At 39.2% G+C, this 20,351-nt stretch overlaps 1 protein-coding gene across 5 annotated transcripts in view; it reads left to right on the top strand.

Annotated features, from left to right (window-relative positions):
- GRIN2A (glutamate ionotropic receptor NMDA type subunit 2A) overlaps nucleotides 1–20,351 on the top strand; it is a 199,706-nt gene that overhangs the window by 160,145 nt on the left and 19,210 nt on the right. For all 5 annotated transcript variants that reach the window (XM_068908620.1, XM_068908623.1, XM_068908624.1 and 2 more), the window contains one exon: nucleotides 13,941–14,128. In XM_068908620.1, the coding sequence (XP_068764721.1) occupies nucleotides 13,941–14,128 (188 nt within the window). The remainder of the gene's footprint in view (nucleotides 1–13,940; nucleotides 14,129–20,351) is intronic.

Here is a 20,351-nt window from a genome sequence, read left to right on the forward strand (position 1 = left end):
CAGACGCATTAGGGATCAAACCAGGGATCTGTAGAGCTAAAAGTATGTGTTTCTACAGCTTGGACGAAAGAGATGAAACTGTATAATTTAGGACTTTAATAGCTTGCAATCTCTGTAGGGAGGACATCAAAAAGCATGAATAGTTATTTGTTAGTGTATTACATTTACCTGCCTCTCCTCTGTCTATCTAGACTTATATCTTACCAAAAAACATTATGTTTCACTTTTTCTACCAAATTTTTTCTTTTTCTTAAAATATATAAATGTTTCCTCATCTTTTTGACTCACCCTCTATATCCTCTATCTCATGAATTATTTGACCAGATTAATTGTTTCAGTCTTTCACTTAACACTCACTTTTTCATCCTCATCTAGACTTTATCAAGCTATCACCTTCCCTGCTTTCCCTTGATCCCATGATTTTAATGCATCTTGCCCCGTGGAATCTACGTCCTCTTTTGATGATGACCTGTCGTTCTTTCCTCAAACTCCTTCTTGTTTCCTAGCAAATATAATATTCCTATTTTTTCCTTCAGTATGTGTGTGTTCTGATTACCTTATTACTGCTATTTCTTCTGTTTTCATCTTTATCTCTTGTTGGAGCTATTCCTATACTTTTATCTTTTTTTCCTTTTCATCAGCATCGTCAGGTGCATCCAATAAGCAATTTGTCTTGCATATCTTAAAACTTGCTGCTTCTTCACAGTTTTTTGAAGATGAACTACCTGGTAATTATAGAGTCATAGAATATAAACCTGGGAAGGACTTGCAAAGATTATCTAGTTGGTATTGTTGCTGCAAGTCAAAATAAGTAATACCTATGTTATTCCTGAAGGTTGTTTGTCTAACCTATATGTATTTTCAATATCACTTTCAAAATTACTTTTGCTTCATTGGAGATGTAAGACTTAGTCCCCTTTACTTCCATATATATAGTCCTTGATTTAAAGGTGCAGCAATAAATACCATCAATCAGGCAATACTTAATGACTGAATAATAATGCTCATGTGGCACCTAATGTAAATGGAATCAAACTCTGAAGTTGCCTTTTGCTGGATTTCCATCTAGCTCTGTTGTTTCTCAAACTCTTCAGTCTCTAGATCAGCTTTAGCTAGGGTTAGCCTCTTGTGATGTGTTGGGAAGTTTTTGAGCTTTGAGACCATGATGTTTGATATATAACATTATTGAGTTGAAAGGGATGGGGGGAGAGGGAAGGAGTCACAAACATAAAGCTTCGTATACACAGATTTCCAAAAGATGGGTTGTTTTGTGTGTTTTTTGTTTGCTTTTTAACAGCTGCAAGACAGCAGAATAGAAGGAATATGTAACTTGTCAATATAACTTGTTTCAAGGAAACTGCAGTAGGGAGTCCCTTGTATTCCACAGGCAAGCAGTGCCCTGCAGCCACCCTCACTATCATGAACCTTTTCCAGTTTTTATTTGCAGTCACAGCTGTGACTATATATTCAAGGATTTGATGGTGAAGTTTGCTTAGGCCTCCATCTGCCTTCCTGCGAATGATTGTAATGTTTGGTATTTTATCCACATCAAGATTAGTGCCTTGTTCCCTAGTTGTCTGTGGCAGGTTGGCAGAAATAAGCAGCAGCTTGGGAGGAATGCCGGGATGCCAGCTCTGGTGCACTGCAGGGCCTTAGACAGGTATGGTCTCACATACAGAGGTTTATCAGATTTGAACTGTCTCCCAAGAAGGTACTGTTGGCCTGCAGACGCGTCCTGAGCTGCTAGTAGCTTTAATGGCTGCATATGACTGTTCTAGCCTTCAAGATACTTTAATAACAAAGATGCTAGAAAAAACACCTGACAACAGCTAACTGAACAGGATGAGTGACATGAGAAGTGATTTCCTCCCCCCAACACACGCTGTCATGTGGAAACAACCATCCGTGTTAGAATCCCATGGCATTAGGTACAGAAAGTGTGGGAGAAAACCCCCAAAGGCTCTGATGCCCTTTTAGCCCTCAAACACTAAGCTTATTGCCCTGAATTTGATTTTTTTATTGTGTTTATAGTGCTTGTAAATTGTGTCCAATTCACAGCTTTGTGCACTCTGTTGTTTGCTGAACAGATACAGGATGGGTCAGGGCTGTGCTGGCAGCTTCTGCAATATGTTACAGGCATAACTAGGAGGCAAACATCTCCATTTCTTTCAGCTAGAACATAATTCAGATTGTGCCCAGCAGGTCCTTCTGTTAATTAGGTCTGTCAATTAAAGTGATGCTGTGCCTAAAGTAAAAATAAAACAAAAAAACCCCCTAGTCTTTTAGGGAGCCAGCTGACATCTCCGTACTTGGATTGAAAAACAACTTTCATATTTATTCCATTATTTTCAATTTATTCTTAGATTTTTACAGAAAGATTGTCATCAAAATGTTTATCAAAGGAAAAAACTTTAGTATTTAGCCTTTGTGTGGTTCATACCTTTTCACCTGAACAGAGGAGGGAAGATGGGAGAGAAATAAGCTATTTAAGAGGAAAATTTTGTATTTTAATTTTTCATAAAAAGCACAGGTTCTTGATCATTCTTGTGGGCAGGTAATGACAGCTTGCAATGGGAACACAAGGAAACGTGCAACAGACTTAATTTTTTCAACTTTTAATCTTGTGGCTCAGTATTTTCTGACCATTTCTGATTGACAACACCCTACAGTATTTATGATAAAGAAGATTCACTCTTTTCTTAAACTGATAATGTTACAGTAAATATAGAAGTTCTTTTACCCAGCTTTTAAGGATTTGACAAAAATGGTTGACTTCGAAATGTGTTGTGTGAGGGAAAAAGGGAAAGGTCAGTGGGGCGGGATGAGGTTTCTGTAGTCTGTAATAATTTATTACTTGCAACTCTCCTGGATGGTATGTGAAGTGAGAAACTCTGCTGCACATAGTTTTACAACAGACAAAAGTTTATGCAAATGCATTTTGAAATAATATATTAAATCTTTACTGACCAGTTATCTTTCCAAAGATGTGATGTTTTCCTGCTTTCTCATGACCTACTCTTATTATCTCTGTATTCTGAGCCTGCTTGGTTTTTGTGCTTTTCAAAAGCTTCGCAACTGGATTAAAAAATAAAATGCATCAAATGAAATAACCGGTTTTCAGATGGATGATCTTTGCCCATGTTATATTTTTTAAATGTCACTGAAACAGCAGTAATTAATTCCCTCTTAATGAAGAGGGAATGATGTTCTCCGTTTCCAAACTGTCTTCCATAGTCAAGTCTGAAAGCCTTAGGGAATATTCTTTGTTTCACCAGTTTTAAAGTAATGAATCTGAAACTCATTTATTCACATCTGATTTGGAAAAATATTTTCCTGAGTCAGCATCTGCTCTTATGACAGTCAAAGATATGACCTAAGACAGGAGTTAGCCATTCCTTCGAAAGGAACGCGCTGAGCGAGGGAGAGCTTCCAGTATGAATTTGTCTCTCTTGTAATGGTGTTAATTTGGGGGTTAGCTTTCTAGCTCCCTGTCTGCATTACTGCACTGCATCACCATAGTGCGTTTTGTACGTTTCGTAGGTTGGAGGCTTAGTATTAAACTGTTTTCCATAAAAGAAAAGCAAGTCTGTTCAAACAGTAGGCTTTTTTTTTTTCCAGAGAGGTGATCATGTCTAGTAAAATTTTAAGTGATGAAGTAAAAATATTTTAATTTTGCTATTCATTATCTTTAAAATTAGTTGTCCAATTCATGAAGAAAACCATGTCTTGGTTATGGTCTTCTTGATAGAAATTCAGTTACTGGTGTCCATAATCTTGTGCCAACATTACTAAGCAGCTGTTTCTTCTTAGAAAGCACAGAAATCAGTGTACAGCGGAAGCGCAGGCATACAGCGTAGCTTGTTTTCTGACACAGGTAACTTTAAAATACCATGAGAAATACTGAGAACTTTACTAAAAATTGCATTATATGTGCTACATTATTATAGCTTTCTGTGGGTTCTCTAAAATGTTGTTTCACTAAGGAGAAATGTTTAAGAAAATTACTGTCCATGTTTACATCAGGTAGTGGATGTTTAGATTATTTAGATATTTATTAGGTTATTTAGTAGGGAGATTTTTGCCCTGAATTGACCCTGAAAAGTCAGTTTATTGTGCTAGGTGATCTCTCCTTTAAGGGCAGGATAAATCCAAAATGTGAATATATGAAATAAGATAAGAAATTAATATTTCAGATAATGGACTATCAATGGAATTTATAACTAATGGCTGGGAATATGAAATAAGTTAGAGGAATGATTTAACTGGCTCCTGGATGGCTCCACTTCCATACAAATGTGTCTGCTAGCCTATTTTTATGACTCTAAATTTTGGACAATTTTGGAGGCTGACACTTAGAACTATCCATTTCTGGAGCTAGTGTGAAAGACAAAATAAAAAATTCAGTAGAGTTGTGAGACAGGAATATGTGAAATATTTCTAAGAAAATAACTGATTTGAACTTTAGTTTCCTCTGTCATATGAAATCTGTAACTAAGTGCTGAACTAGTTCAGGCAACTTTGACTTTTGTTGTAAATCATATATGAAGCATCATGTTTTAAGCCTATATCCTTTCTGCCTCATATCTGGACTGGAAATAGAAATGTAAAATATTTCAGAAAATGTATTTCTGTAATACTCTTTAGTGCTAGCAAGTTGAAATAATCACAGTTGAGCACTTAATTTTTTTTTTGATTTTGTGCACAAGAAAGCAGTAGTAGGTCTCTCTTTGGTTCTCCTCTTTTCTCCTCTTGGCTTTGTGCTCTCTCCTCTTCTCTTTCTCCTCTCTTTCCTCTTCCCGGATTGGCCCCAGACTTTTAAAGTTCAGTAGTGACTGACGGAATACTGTACTGGTGGAGTTAAATTGCGTGATTACATTCTGGAGCTGAGATGTTGCAAAGATCAAAATTGCAAACAAGTTCAGAATGAAATTAAACGAATCTGTGTAAGGTGAATCATTTACTAGGGTGTATAAAACATCCTGGGGGCTTAATGCAACGTCTAGCTCAGGAAATTTCCATTCATCTAAAGCCAAGAAAATATGTTCAGGGAAAATGCCATGTATACATTCCTTATTTCTTATGTGCTCCTAAAGTATTGATTGTTTGCTGGTATCATATATTATTGGGAGCTAATGTCTAAGCCAGTAGGAGCTACTGGCCATGCATAGTTTTACCTCACTATATATTCCTCTGGGGAAACTTGTAAGTCAAATGGTGCTGAACAAAGATCCCACACTACCCAGGGTAATGAGATGTTTGCCGTGCTCCAGAAAGTCTATATATCCCTATCAATTCTGACAGTAGGTACTAAATTATTGTATGTATACAAATGTTTTTCCTTAAAATGATCTAAAGAAGCTAATATGTGAATAATGATTTTTTCCCTGTCATTCTGTGGAAGAATCTCTGCTAAACAGGTTGGCCCGTTCAGCATTTTCTCTTCTGGCTGGCTGAGTCAACTTCTGTAAGCAAGAGCTTCATTTCGTTTGGCTTCGGATGGTTGTGTTAGCTTAATCTCGATTTATGTCATGGTGCTTTCTCTTACACTTCCTTCTAATATTCACTTCGGTATTACACTGAGTAGAATGATGCTCAATTGATGTTATAGCTGAATTCATCTAAGCTAGGAACTGGAAGGGTGGTTTACATTAAAAGGGAAACTGCTGTTTGCACTGAGATAGTGCGGAGGTGTGAGGACATTACCAAGAAATTTGCTATTCCATTAAGGGGCGTTTTTCAGAGGTCTGTTCACTAAAATACCGACTCTGAAATCTGATAGTTTAAAAGAGAAATGTGCCTGCATCAGCATAGCTTTCCAGCTTTTGCTTTTACTGCTAGTGTTACTGCCAAAATAAGCAGAGTGCAGCCATGGCTTGGGCGTATAAAGTGCCGCTGAACTGTGGCAGTGTTTTCTGGATATCTGATGGCTGATTGCTGTTTCCCATTGTTTGCTGTCCTTTCAGGACATGCAGTAGTTCTCGCACCCTTGTATTTCTTCCATATATGTTGAAAAGTCTAAATAAATAATAGTCTGGGTAAAACTCAGTGTGGTATTTCTGGGGTCTTGCGGGGTTGGTTCTTGCTTTGAAGAACAGGAAAATACTAATGTTGACATTTAGAGGGTTATTGGGATCTACGAAGGCACTCAGTGAAATGTCTGGGGAGGCTCATGCCTCAGTAGTTTCAGGTTATCTATTAACAGAAGCAGACATCATGTCATTTAAAGCTGGATCACATTTTCAGGACTCTCTTCTCAGCCATAAAATAAATGAGTTTTGTTTGTTTTTGTTTTTTTGAAAGAAAGTCGCTCTCTCTCCTGTTCAGCTGATCCAAAACAGTTTGCCTCCTGGAAAAAGCTGGTTTATGTTGATTTATTCTTAACTGCATTAGTCAGTACCTGAATGCTCTTCTGATTAAAAAAAAAAGTTTTTCTGTGTGTCTATATTACTTTTTTTTTTCTTAAGTGATGCCGTTGTCTATCTAATATTTTTAAAAAATAAAAGGAACATGGAAATAAAATGAGCAGGTGAAAGTAGCTGGGTCCCATCTAATCTGTCGTCTTTTGAGAAGTAGCTATTCTAAGTTTCAGTATTCATTTGATTTGAGGATGAGATCAGATGCTTGGTGAAATGGGCTGAATTTATGCTTCGTTATGCGATTGTAAGTGGGACAAAACCTTTAATCTAAAAATATATTCCCCTTACTTGACTTTCTTTTCAAATTTCATGTTTTGATAAACTAATGCTTTGTGAGTACTTCATTACCTGGCTTTGGAGGCTTGAAATGGGACACTATTCCATGGCATAAAATAATTATAAAGCCCTGTTTAATTTTCCATGATTTTGATGCCAAGAGAAAAGTTGGAGGGGACGGGGCGGTGGGAGGCCAGGACTCTGGGGAGGACGTGGCACGAGAGCGCCCCTGCAGGTGACAGCAGCCGCGTGGTGCCGAGAGGCGCGCAGCGGCTTTGCTGGCCGCTGCCGGCTGTCCTGACAGGTGGGGTGAAGCCTCCGCGATCGCGGTGCGCAGGGTGGTGTTGACGTCTGCCAGAGCTGCTCTTTCTCGTTCTGCGTCAGCGCTCTCTGTGCAAAGATTGAAGCGAGGACAGTGAGCTGGGAGAAAAGTTGAAAGGGAGGAGATCCGGTCCCTGCTAAGGAGTTTGTCGTTTAAGTGGGTTAAACTCTGTTAACCTGGGTTTTTGCAAGGAGGTGGTTGTTAAATTTCTCCCTAATGAATGGGTAATGTCAAAATGTCAAGGAATCTATCCAGTGTATGTGAGTTTAAATGTGTGTGGAGCTACTTGAATATGTACTGGAAGACTTAGTCACTGCTGGGGATGAAGTGCAATCAGATAACCTGAAATGTGTTTTTGTGAAAAACTGGATTGAAGAAATCATCAGTCCCTCAGGTTAAAGGTTAAATACCTGCTTCTCTTGCTACAGCAACATCAAAGCATCACTTCAGAGCACTTCCATACTGAAGGCTCATCTAAACAGTATTGTTCCTTTCCTGCTTTGATTGCAGCATTATTCCATATTGACCTTTTAGCAGTAGGCTCCTGCACATAGTTTTAGAGATGCACAAATGAGCTTTGTGTCTCATTGTCTACTCCTGACATACTTTGTTTTATCCCTTCTGTGGATTAAAAAAAAGACTGTAAACCCATTATATTTTACAACCAGCCTTTTTGCACCTGCAAAATGTGCCTGCCTCATTCCCTGCAATGGTATTTATGATCTCTAAAATATATGTTCATGTTTAATCCAGCTTTAAGCAGATTCCAGATTTTGCCTAATGTCAAATTTAAAAAGGCTACTTTAAGGGTCATTTAAGGGATCTGTTCTGCAAACTACAGAATTTATTTTTAAAAGCAAAAGAGCTGAAAATAAGTGCTTTCTGCAGATTTTTTAAAAAGTCTTCTGAGCTGCATATCTCCAAAATTATGTTAAGGGGATAAAGCTTTAATTAATAAAAGCGTTTTTGATGCTGAGGGGGTTGTGGAGAAGAGGATAAAGGGGTTGTTAAAAGTATTTGTTGAGGATTCGCTGACTTGTATTCTGATACTTGTAAAAAGACAGTAATTTCACATATATTCCTTTGAAAGGTACCTTACTGGAGCCCTAATAAATAGCTATCACACTGATCATGTAATAATCATTGTAATTTTTTTGGTGTAGTCTCTTTGGCATTCATTCTCAGCAGATTTTGAGAGATAACATCTGCTAATTTTGAAGTCACCTAGATGGATTTCAAAAATAAAAAGATTTGATTTCATTAACTAACTTGCCTTAGAATAAAATTTATTTCATTCATAATGAAATTCTGAAATTTAAGAACCTCATTCTTAAATATTTAATTGACCTTTAACTATGCAGAACACTCCCAGAAGATGCATGTTTGGGTTAAAAAATACTCTTCGTCAAACATGTAGGAAATTCATTGGGATGCAGCTGTTCACAGAAAAATACAGTGCATGCAAATTGATATGATGGTGCACTTCATATATTGCATGCATTCTATTTTTGCGCAAGTCAGACTTGCATTAGCAGTAATACACAGCTTTTATGTGGCCATGAAATGAACGTATTTGGCGTATTAGAAAACGTAAAGAAATAAGAGGAAGAAATTGACTCTGAAGTTAATGTCCTGGATCTGACAGATGAACACTGCACCTAATGGTACCCATTTAGAAAGAAATTAATTCTACGTAGCTATTGTATGTTTGGATTTACTGCGCTAGTTGAAAACAGGAAAGTGACTTCTGTCATGCTCCAATTTCTTTGATCCTCAAAGAAAACACAATATTATTTGTTCCATAGAGTTTATTGCTTGACAATAAAGGTGAATAATGTGAATAAACAGAACTGCATAAAAGCATCTCCTCCATTTTCTGAAACCTGTGATATACCTCGTATTAAGATACCAAGTAATTGAGAGGAGTTGATTTCTAGTATGCTAGATTACTGCTTTGTTTCTCCAGAATTACTGAGCAGAATGCCGTTTTAGATTATGCCCTTGTCTTCCTTCTGCTAAGAAAACAAAATCCCTCAAGGATTATGTAGTTGGTTAGGGAAGCAAAGTACCATTTTTCAAATGAATTACGCTTCTACTCTTGAGGAAGAAGCTGTCACTAATAAAAGGGCATTTTCCCAACTTCACCTATCAACGCCTTTATTTTCATTTTATGATTTTGGTGAAAAATATGGGCCAATAATGAAGATGAAGAAAATGACTGTTACATTGTGAAGTGTTTTCAGCTTTTCAAAAATGACTTTGCCCTACCTTTTGCTCTAACTTTCAATTTCTTTATGCAGTCATTTTTTGATTGTGTGCAGCAACACTTCGGTGAATGGGTTTATGTGATAGCTATTCTCATTTTTCAGCTCTCATACTTTTTAGTGACTCATAAATGCTTAGGTACAAGACTGTCCACATTTGTTTTTCACAGATCTCCCACTTAAAACCATTGCAATCAATAATGCTCTTTTGGGTTATTTTAGAGCAATTCCAATTCATAATTTTATAACGCCTGAAGTTCTCCTAGGTTGTGTGAGCTAAAATTCTCCCCACTGCCCTTTCCTCTTTGTGTTTGCTAAGTAACGAAGGACACTTGCCTTTGTGGTCTCTTATATAGTTTTTCCAAAATCTTTATTTTATCTTCTACCTGAGATTGTTGCAGTAGTTCAGAGGACATTTACAAACCTGCCAGTTTCTTAGATGAGTCATCATGCTGAAGTCCTGTCCCCATACATTCATCAAAGATGCTTGGCACATTTGGCTAGTCCACGGCAGTTAAAATCTTGTAGCTTGCTGCATTCCAGTCTCTATAGTTCTCTACCATCTTTTCAATAATTCTTTAGAGTTTTTTCTAAACCTACACAATGTGACACAATGTTTTGCTCCTGAAGTGGCTGCCCTGCAATGACAAGTTAATTGATTCCTTTTAATGTGACTAAAGCTTGCAAAAGGCTCTGAACCTTTCTTGATGTGGGGTGCTGTACTCAGTGCATGTAAGCCATTATAAACTTGGAGAGCAGAGAGGTCACTACTTGAGCCAATTCAAAGCCTCTCAGCTGTGCAACACAACTGAATTTTGCTGCTACAAGAACAAGGATCCTGGGGCTTCACCATCCTTCTACTGAGAAAGGAGGAGAGAAGGCACAAAAGGATGAGCTGGAGCAGAGGCGAGGCTGGCTGCTCCTGCTGTGGGAGCAGGCAGAGGAGGGTGGGCTGCTACGCGTAGCAGTCCCTGCCGTGCACGCAGCCTGCCTGGCATCGGCTGGGCGTTCCTGACGTAGACAAAGCAGGGAGCAAGCTGCTGCCAGGGCAGTCTGCTGGCAGTCAAGTGCCCACCTTGTCCTTTCCTAGAAGAGCTGACTCTGCCGGCTGCCTTCGCAAACTGTTGCGGTAGGGTCAACTTCTCAGACTTGCCTACATTTTACTCTTTAGTATTGAGAAACTCTTCCTGAGGAAGGCTTATAGTTCTTCAAACTGTAGAGTGTCAGAAAATTCTCCTCCTTTGCAGGGTTTCCTAGGAAGCTGCCCTGCCGGCTGGAAGCTCTGTGGTTCGTGTCTCCCTGCCCACGCGCCAGGGCATGTTGTGTTCTGAAGCTTTGCTCTGCGGGGAATGGTACTGCTGTAATCAGAGCATGCTAAAGGGATAATTAAGCCCTGAGAGGTTATAAGATTTATGCTAGTAAGGGAGAAATGTATTCTGAGTATGAGTTTGTGTTTGTAAAATGCAGGTCTTTTTCAGGGCAATCAGCATTGTGATTTACAGTAGAGGCACTGGGCAGGAATTGATAGCAGAACCTTTCAGCGCTCAGCATTTGTCAGGAAGGTGCCTCATGTTTTTAAATCTGTATACTGAGATTTATTTTGACCTTTTTGAAGCAGAATAGTAAAAACCCCAGAAAGTAATGCCTTTGGTGTTTTCCGAACTTGTGTTCCTTACTGCACACGCCCTGGAGCTGCTGCCAAAGCTGTTATAGGGGAGTCTGGGAGGGATCCACAGGGAGTGAGTGAAACTGCTGTTGTGCCTTGTCTTTGTGTCCCAAAATTTTAGTAATCTGCTGAATAACTAAGGAGGCAAGTATCATACAAACAGTGCAATTTCAAAGGTAGCACAAAGCTTTTGGCCTGGAATCTTTTAACGGAGATGTCTTTTCCCTCTGTATTTCTGAGTGGCTCTATTTTGACAGAACAAGACCTGACTCTGTTTTTGCTTCTGTGTTTACCAGCATGTGTTTTATATGCTTATATTGCAAAAAAAAAAAAAAAAAAAAAAAAAAAAGTCCCAGAACAAAACAGATGGCAGTTTCCCCAATGTGTTTTAACTTAGGTTGGTTTTTGCAGTGGTGGTCAGTGTCTATAGAGAAGAAGATCAACTGCCACCCTGTTGCTTGAGCCAAAGCTGTCCATCGAGAAGGGGGAGTATCCTTCCTGTCCTCACAGGTGACTGGCTGAAGTCTAAAAGCATGAGACTAGACTATACTGACTATGGTAATTATCTACTTTATATTAGAAATATTATAAGTATCTTGAGGGTAATGCAAACAGTCTTTCTTCATTTTTTGACTTGTGCCCCTACCCAAAGGACACAGATTTTTGTTCCTTCTCTCCGTACACACCAAATAATGTCTCCAAAGTGCTGAATCAAACCATGTCATTTAGAAAGCTGTCAGTCCTTGTGTGAAAGACTACAGGCATGGCCAGGACTCCAATGCCTCCTCCCCAGCAGCCTCCTGCCTGTTCCCCAGTTTAATTATCCTCAGTGCTAGGTAGCCATATCTTATTTCTATGTTCAGGTTGTGGCGTTTCAATTTCAAGATATGAAACACTTGTCTTTTCCGTGCTAAAATACCTACATTTTAGAAGGAGAAGAAGGAGAGGGTCAGATTTCTAGACTTAATGAAGGTAAACTGACTTTTAAATTGAGAATTGCACCAACTGAGTTTGAGGGAAGAGTAGAAAAGAAAGGAACTGATGGCCTAGCTAACCTTTATTATTTTTGCATGAGCCACCCTTAGTTTCTTGTAATTAACTACACTGAGTTCCAGTATGATAACTTGGAGGGTGACTGTGGGGGTATATAGCGTCGAAGAGAAGCAATAATTTACAGTAAGTAATCAGAGAAACTTCACTCTATACTTTTTCATAGCAGCAGACAAAATCCAACAGCTTTGCTCTGTTCTGTTACTTCTGTCAGTCTAGCATGAGAAGGATAGCATTTTTTTCCTTAGCACCTATTTTGCTATCTGATCTGGAGTTCTGCGAAGGTTCAGGGTTGTGTCTGACTCTGTTGGTTAAATATTTAAGAATAAACATTGGATCATGGCGTGCATGGAACTAACTTTTTAAACTCTGTCAGTAGCCAAAGTGTGATATGCCTAGATCTTGCGCTTTTCTGTAGATACAAATGACGTGTTACCAACATACACTGATTTGTGCTAGTGGCAAGTGTGATTCCAAAACTTCAACAGCAACTGAATTCACAACCAGTACATATTGCGTAGTGATACAACATAATTAAAGTTTGTATCGGTTTGTGCTACAGTGAATATATTTTTATAATTCCCTTTCCATGTAGACAGGTCCCAACTGTTCATAAGCAGCCTTTTCCCAGCCCCTGTCGTTTGCATTCCTTCAGCAAATTTCAGTAATGCGCCGTGGCTCTTCCAAGGTGCAGAGTGGCAGTGCTGTGCCGCGAGCCACAGAGCCAGGGTGGGGGCGACGCGGGACTGTATCCTCCCCCTTTCCCAGACTCAAGCAGGGTGGGCAAAGATATTGAAAAGTGTGTTTTTGGGGTAGATAGTAATTTTGATGCAAGGCATCATTTAGATGGTCTTTGAATGGACCAAGATGATAAATTTTTTCCTATTGCCGTTGTATTCTGCTTGTCCTGTTGCCCAAGTGGTAGAAATCTGTATTGCAGTGTTAAAGATTTTGGCTGCAAATGAAGGCACCTATGCAAAATATACTTAATTTTTATCTTTTTCCTTTTAAAGATTGCATATGAATTTCTTTGGGTATAAGAATGTTATTTCTTAGATGCAGGTCTCCTGGTGCCAAGTGATTTGTTCTTCCAAATGGCCTCCTCTTCATGTGTGTGCACATTCACTGGCTTCATTTGTAAAACACCCATGCAACTACCTCTTCTAACTGATGCTGCCCTTTTTTCCTTTCCTTACTGCTTTTTTGTTTTCCTCTGTTTCATTGTGTTCAGTGTCTACCTTAGAGAATGGGATTCTCCCATTCTTACATTTTAGGTAGATGGGGTGAAAGGTTTGAAATTTTCCACAGCAAGTTCCTTTATTCCTGCTGTGCTCCAGGTACACAAATAATGTGTCCAGACAATGAATTGTAAAGCAATATCTTCTATATTTTTTAAACAGAACTTTAGATAGCTGTATCAGATATGTTATTACCTTCCTCTGTCTTAGCAAGGACTTTATTTCCACCTTCATTGTTTAATTTTGGAAAAAGACAAAAAGATGAAAGTATGTAGAGAAAGTGTTAAATCATGTTTTCAGTCTCATTCAGTATTTTAAATAAGCTAAATGGTTCATTTTATTTCAATTCTAAATTCTCTATTGTCATTTCTGTAATCTTTTGATATCATTTTGCTTCTCAAGATACTTACTACCCATTTTGAGAGCAAAGATACAAAGATAACAGGGCAAGACATTCTGTAGCTTGGTTGCAGTATTTTTGTTAGCAACATCTCTTAAAATAGAAGTGCAAAACTAATGTGCCCTACTTTCCCCTCACTAAAAATAGATGCCTTTTGTTAATTTTAGATACAGCTGAGTTGCATATGTGATTAATGATATCAAAGAAACTGTATGATATTTAAAAGGGTCCTAACATCAAGGGCAAAAGAAGTCTGACAACTGCTCTCCCTAATGATTTGATCTGTAAAATGTTTTCTTTTATTTCAGGAAGTTGGATGCTTTCATCTATGATGCAGCGGTGCTGAATTACAAAGCTGGAAGAGATGAAGGCTGCAAACTTGTCACAATAGGAAGTGGATACATCTTTGCCACTACAGGCTATGGAATAGCACTTCAGAAAGGATCACCTTGGAAAAGACAGATTGATCTAGCCCTCCTTCAGTTTGTTGGAGATGGTAGGGGCCAGTCTTTTTTCCTTTTTTTTTTCCTCTGTATATGCACAGGTAATTTAGTTTTAGTAGCTCTGAGCCTTTTACTGCGGGTCTCTTACAGAGTCTTTAAAAACAAACAAACAAAGCAAACGAGTAAAACAATTTCTAGCCGCTAAGACAGGAATTCTCTTCCACTCCATTCTGACTTTCTTCACTCTCCAGGAATGTTTGCATCTATCTTCAGCAATGCTTAATGCTTTCACACACACACACACACACACACACACACACACACACACATATGTATGTGTGTATATATATATAGTGTTCACCTCAGTGTTAGCACTTCAGATTTTTTTTATTGCCTTTGAGCAATTAGTAAGGAGTTTTAACTTGGTAGACATGGTAGTCTTTCAGTGTGGTCAAACAGCTGATCTATGGCTGTCTTGTGGGTAGAGGACTGGAAGAGATTTAATCATCATGACTGATGGTTTTTATCTGGTGTACAAGGAGAGATACTAGTGTCATCGTTACTGGTCTGTTGGATTTAGACAGGCTTATTTATGAAAGAAAGTGTTTGCTTCTAAGTAATGTATATGTGACCTTAAAAACTAAGTTTCAAGCAATTACATAATCTTGTTTTAAACAGTTGCATTAAATTGGCTATGATATTTGCTTTTATTTTTCTATTTTTGCATAATGAGCAGTGATATTAAGAAGGGTTAGATGTGGTAATCCTGACCCAGTTATAGATGGGAACTTGAACTAGGGAGGTTGAGTTATTCACCCCAGACTATAGGAGAAAACACTGGTAGAGCCTAAAAGACGATCTGAGGTGTCTTTACAAGTGTGGGCTCACCCCTCTAGATGTTGCCAGGACATCAACTGAAGTTTTCATTCTTTTCAACTTGCATTTTCTTCATGCTTACTCTTTTGTCGCTTTTGGTACTTTTTCATCCAAGAATCGAATTGAAATTACAGGTAAAGAAAATAAACAAAATAGAAGAGAAAGTATTTGAAGCAGTTCAAGAAAAAAACTCTTCAAAATACCTAGGGTACTAACTGTGTCTATATATATTCCTGTGTCTTCAGATTTCAGGGAGAAAACGAAAAGGGTTGGAGGGAAGAAGAGAACATCTTATCATGTACCTACACTTTGACATGTGGACTTATATAGGCTGTGAATGCTTATGTTTCTAACCTGTTTTTAATAGTTGAAAATAAAACAAATAGCTATCTACAGAAATGAGCATTAAAACTTACACATGAATAATTTACAGAATAACAATAGATACAAATGGCATCTGGTTTGTATGAGGGCTTGTCCTGAAATATCTGCTGGCTCTCATGTTCATCATTGTTCAGACATTCGGTTTTGAATGCATGAACCATGGCAATTATGAATGTGTCTGTGGCATTTTTTCAGTGCCATTGAGAAGGTATTCTGTGTCACCCATGAATGCCAAAACGTACATTTCCTCTTATAAAGAATCCCTAAACTTGTTCAAAAAATGGTATGGGCACAATGTAAGAGGACAGCAGTTGGACATATGCAATGGATAAGAAGGATCGTGGGTATGTTACCTTCAATCCCAGAAATGTATGCTGCCTTGTCTCACTGAGTTGTATCACAGATCTAATAATTATTATCTAATGATAATTTTCTAGGTAAGCAAAATTTACAATACATACTTAGAATAATCTTAAGGTTGAAATTTCTTCTGCAGGTGAACTGAAACTAAGCACCAGGAAATGAAATGTAAAGAATGATCTCCTGGGTCTAGCATGACCTGATCTTTCTAATATAGATCTAATTTCAGTAGTTCTAGGAGTAGTTTTTTTAGCTATGACCTTATATAACTGTTTTGATGACTCAGAAGGGATGAACCCAGAGTTCAGGCCAGCATCACTTTGCTGTATCACTAAACATCTCTTTGAAGTTATCAGGTGAGACTATAAGTAACTATGGTTGGGGGAAAGGATGCAGCTCCTGAGAAAGCTGCACTGAACTCTGAATGAGGTTGTTTAAGTAAATAGGCATACACAAATGAATGTATAAATACTTCTCTCTCATGTGCAGCCTCTGCAGAATTAATTATTCTTTAAAACTAAGCATATAAAACAGCAAAACGTCTAGCAGTACTGAATTATTATTCAGTATATGTAATAGAAAATTCATCTCAATATGGAATAGTTTCAATGAATGATTATAAATCTAATGAGTGTCATAAATGTAAGAAAAAATTCCTAATGAGTTGTACAAACACAATTTCTTGGTACAAATGTTATGTTAATGAGAGAAGGAGAGAACCTTTTGTATGATACTTGCTAGATAATTGGCTAGGACCAATAAATTTATTTAAAAGTTTATCTGATTGGGCCTACAAAAATCATGATTTCATCTCTTTTATGTTTACATTGTGCTGAGATAGATTCTTGAAATGTCTTTAAAAGCTTTAAATTTCTTCTGCGTGTCTCTGTCTCTTTCCGCATCTTCATGCATTGGCCAGGGTCTGGGAGGCAGTATAGCTGCCTTCATATGAAGTTCTGCTGGGGCTGATTTTTCCTTGCTTCTTCTGCATCATTCTGATATCTCAGCCAGTTCAAATGAAATATTTGCCCAGTGCATATGAACCTTCTTCCTCTTCCTCACTGATGCGAAACGTCAAATGCAAGTATTACGACTTGTTCATGCCAGAGCATCTTTTCATACTTTTCAAAACACAGTACTTTTTTTCTGCACTAACATGAATGGCTTTGAACCGTCATTTGTGTCTTGTTGACACTGGAAAAAAATTAAGGTAGATACAGAGGGATGTAGTTTTGAGTTTGGGACAGCTTTAGGCTTAGACTGGGTGAGTTATATGTAGATATATGTAGGTACACGGGTAGCATTCTGATCCCAAGGATAGTTCCTCTGAGTGGACAAATTATACTGCCAATTAACAATCGTATTGGAAATCCAGGTCTAAAAGTCTCAGTGGAAGTAGGCAGGCTACAAGATGACACATTTGCTCCTCTGACAAGGAGACAGAGGGAAGGAAGATGGGGAAGAGCTGTTCAGGAGTTTAAAGAATAGCTACTTAGTTGTCTCACAAGTAGAATTATCCCCAAAATGTTTCATCACTTGGGCTGTGCAGGTTCATATATGTGGCCCACTTCCTAGAAAGCTGAGGAGAATATGCATTTGTTAGTAATCACATTAATTGCTTTGGACCACTGAATCTTTTTTAATACACTGAGGTAGAAGTTTTTCTTTCTTGTATAAAGGATGCATGAGCGAAGTATATTTCTGAGTGAATTTCTGTTTTTGTACATCTCACTGTCTTCATGTCACATCCCGTTATCTGTACAGACTTCCAGCTGACAATTAGCAGCTGCTGTTTTATTTAAAATGGTTGCTCATCAAGGTAATTCTCTATAGCGCTGTGGTTGCTGTGCTTATATGGGACTTGCTGTAGTCACAAGATGAATGTTTTTTAAACTGAGAAATAAAAATATTTCTGTTGAGAAACAGAAGAATATTTCTTAATCCGCTATTGAGAAGTAGAAGCACCCAGTCGTCCCTAAGCAGCTAAAATGATATGGCTGCGAAGAAGCAGCACCATCATTTTGTTTGGCTCTTCCGCCCACAACAACAGGGAGCTGTCAGCACAGAAATGTTGTGCGCTCAAGAATTACATGGTAGGTGCTTTGATTTCTTTTATAAACCTTTGTGAAGAGCAGTGGGGCTGGCTGACATACCCAGAATGCAGCATGTTACCCTGGCAGCTGAGAAGCTGTTTTTTTGTACTAGCTTGCAGTTTGATGAGTTTGGAAAAGGCTCCGGCCCGGAGACTGTGCGACTTTGCCGCTCTGCGCTGCTGGCCTGCACTTTGGGCAGGTGCCTGTCCCCTGCCGCCTGCAGTCTCGCTGGCTGAGGGCCCACATGTTCCTAATACTCCTCTGGCTTGGGCCGCAGGTTGCCATTTATAACAGAGTGGTATTTCTAATTGATTTTTCTTTTTTATTTATTTGTGAGCTAACGAGGTTGTTGAACTGCGAAGGGCAGCGTGGCTTCATGTGTCTTCAGAGTGCACATGGGACAGCGAGAGCAAGGAAAGATAGCCCTTAGCTATGTGGGATGCAGCAGAAATAGAGGGATAAAAGACACATGACAGCAGGAGAGGATGGAGATGAGGAACAGGAAAATGCTGGGTAGAGAAGGCAAGTATGGAAAGGAGTGGGAGAGTATCAGCCAGCTGGCCAGCTAGAGCATCTGCTGCATGTCAAGTATTTGAAAGCCGTGGTGCTACCTGTGGGTTCAGGGCAGGGTTCAGCTGAAGGGCTGGGAAGAGATCTCCGTGAAAAGAGGGGCAGCTGGTGTAGCTGTATTAAGCGCTTAACCCTTAAAGCTGCAATCTTTAAAGCAATTACAGACACAAAGATGTGAAGAAAAAAACTGGTTTTGGTTGGAGTTTCCACAGAGAGTCTGTTATCCTCTTCCTAATACCTTTCAATTCTGGTTAATCTTTATGTGCTTTTAGGATGGTTTAATTCACTGACTAAGAATTATTTTACTGGGTGGATAATTGCTTCTCACTCCTTGGGGGTAATAGGTAACTGTGGAAATAAGATTTACCCCCTTAAATCTGGCAGAGGAAAGCTCTTTGCATTTTTCTCGTGTTTTAGCATAAGCCTTCCAAATCGCTGTCTAGATTATAAGACAGTGTAGCAGTGTGACTCACCCTGGCTGTTAAAGACCAAGAAGGAAATACGTATGTGATTATAAGGACATATTTTTGGTGTGTGCTGCTTAGGCAGAATACACCCACAATCCCAGTGATTTTCTGTTTATATATTTAGTGTCCTCCTTAAGCACTGGGTGGAACAAATGTGACTGGGGTGTTTGTGTGGCTGAACGAGAGTGGGAGGGATTGTAATATTGAAAGTCGTGCTTAACAGTTCTGCTTTAATTCATCCTTCAGTAATGGGGTCATGCTGACCATAGTCATTAGCTCACAATAAGTTTATTCCTATTAGTCATTTATGTTCCTTTTATGATTTTTACAGGGGATTAACTCAGAAAATTCACACTGGTAAGAGATATTTTTTGGGGGATTCCAGGGAAAAACTGAATTCTAAAGGTCACTCTGCTTTTATGTAATATATTACATGCAGCATACTGTACGGTTCATATAACTAGGTCAAATGGGAATTGATGAGCTTATTGAACCAAACACGCTTCAACCCGCTTGGCTTCTGACTCCTCTGCTCTGGACAAAGTCTCTTATGTTAGATTCCCTATAGGTGGGGAAGTACCTTCCTCCTCTGTCACTTAGGGGAAGTTATCACCAAAGCAAGAGTGAAACAGTCTGTCCCTGAAGTTGAAAGCTTTGCAGTTGGTATTGTAGAAATAAGCAGATGAGTCTGCTGGTGCAGCCACAGTTTTTTGAAAATGATGCCCCTGTCACAAGTTTGATTGATGGAGAAGTGTATGCTTAAACCCTTTATTCGAGATCTGTAACTGGTATCTGTTGGTTTTCATGTATGCTGTCTCCTCAAGCTGAAGCTCAGGTTAGTGCTTTGCACAGGAGCTGCTCCTGTGGCAGCATCGCCAACAACCAGTGCGGCTCCGCTGCACGCACCGCGGCCTCCGGCCCGCGCCGCCTCCTCCCGGGCTGGGCCTCCTGCGAGCCGAGGGCGCCTGCTGGGGCCAAAGGCCTGCCCTCCTGCAGCGATAAAACAAAGCCTGAACACAGCCAAATCCCATCTTTCTTTGCACTTTCAGGATACTGTTAGTACCCTGAGGTAAACGTAGACGAGATGGAAATTAGCCGTCGGTCCGTTCCTTGCTTACCCTACGCAGACTCCTGCCTACTCTTTAGACTACCCTTAGGCAGAGATGGTTGCAGTGCGTGAAGGAGCACAGTATAGAAGAGAATTAGTATTTCTGGCCAACTCTCATTCATGCGTGGCAATGTTTTTTGGTGTCAGAGAGGAGTGTGATTTTCCACTGCAGTTACGGTTACCTGGGAGGAGTGCGACACAGCCTGGGCTTGGTGCGGGGATCACCCATTTCCACAGCTCCGGTGGCTGCAAGTGCCTTTGTGTGATGGAGCTCACCCTGTAAATACCGTCTTTCGTCAATGCTCACGAGAGCAGTAGTCCATTTCAGAAATGTCAGTGTCAGAGAACCCTCCACTAGGGGGGTTATTCCTTTCTCAGTTTGCTTTGGGTTTGCTTTTTCTGTTCTGTGCTGTTGGCA

This window comes from Struthio camelus, chromosome 15 (assembly GCF_040807025.1).
Source record: "Struthio camelus isolate bStrCam1 chromosome 15, bStrCam1.hap1, whole genome shotgun sequence".
Taxonomy (NCBI): Eukaryota; Metazoa; Chordata; class Aves; order Struthioniformes; family Struthionidae; genus Struthio; species Struthio camelus.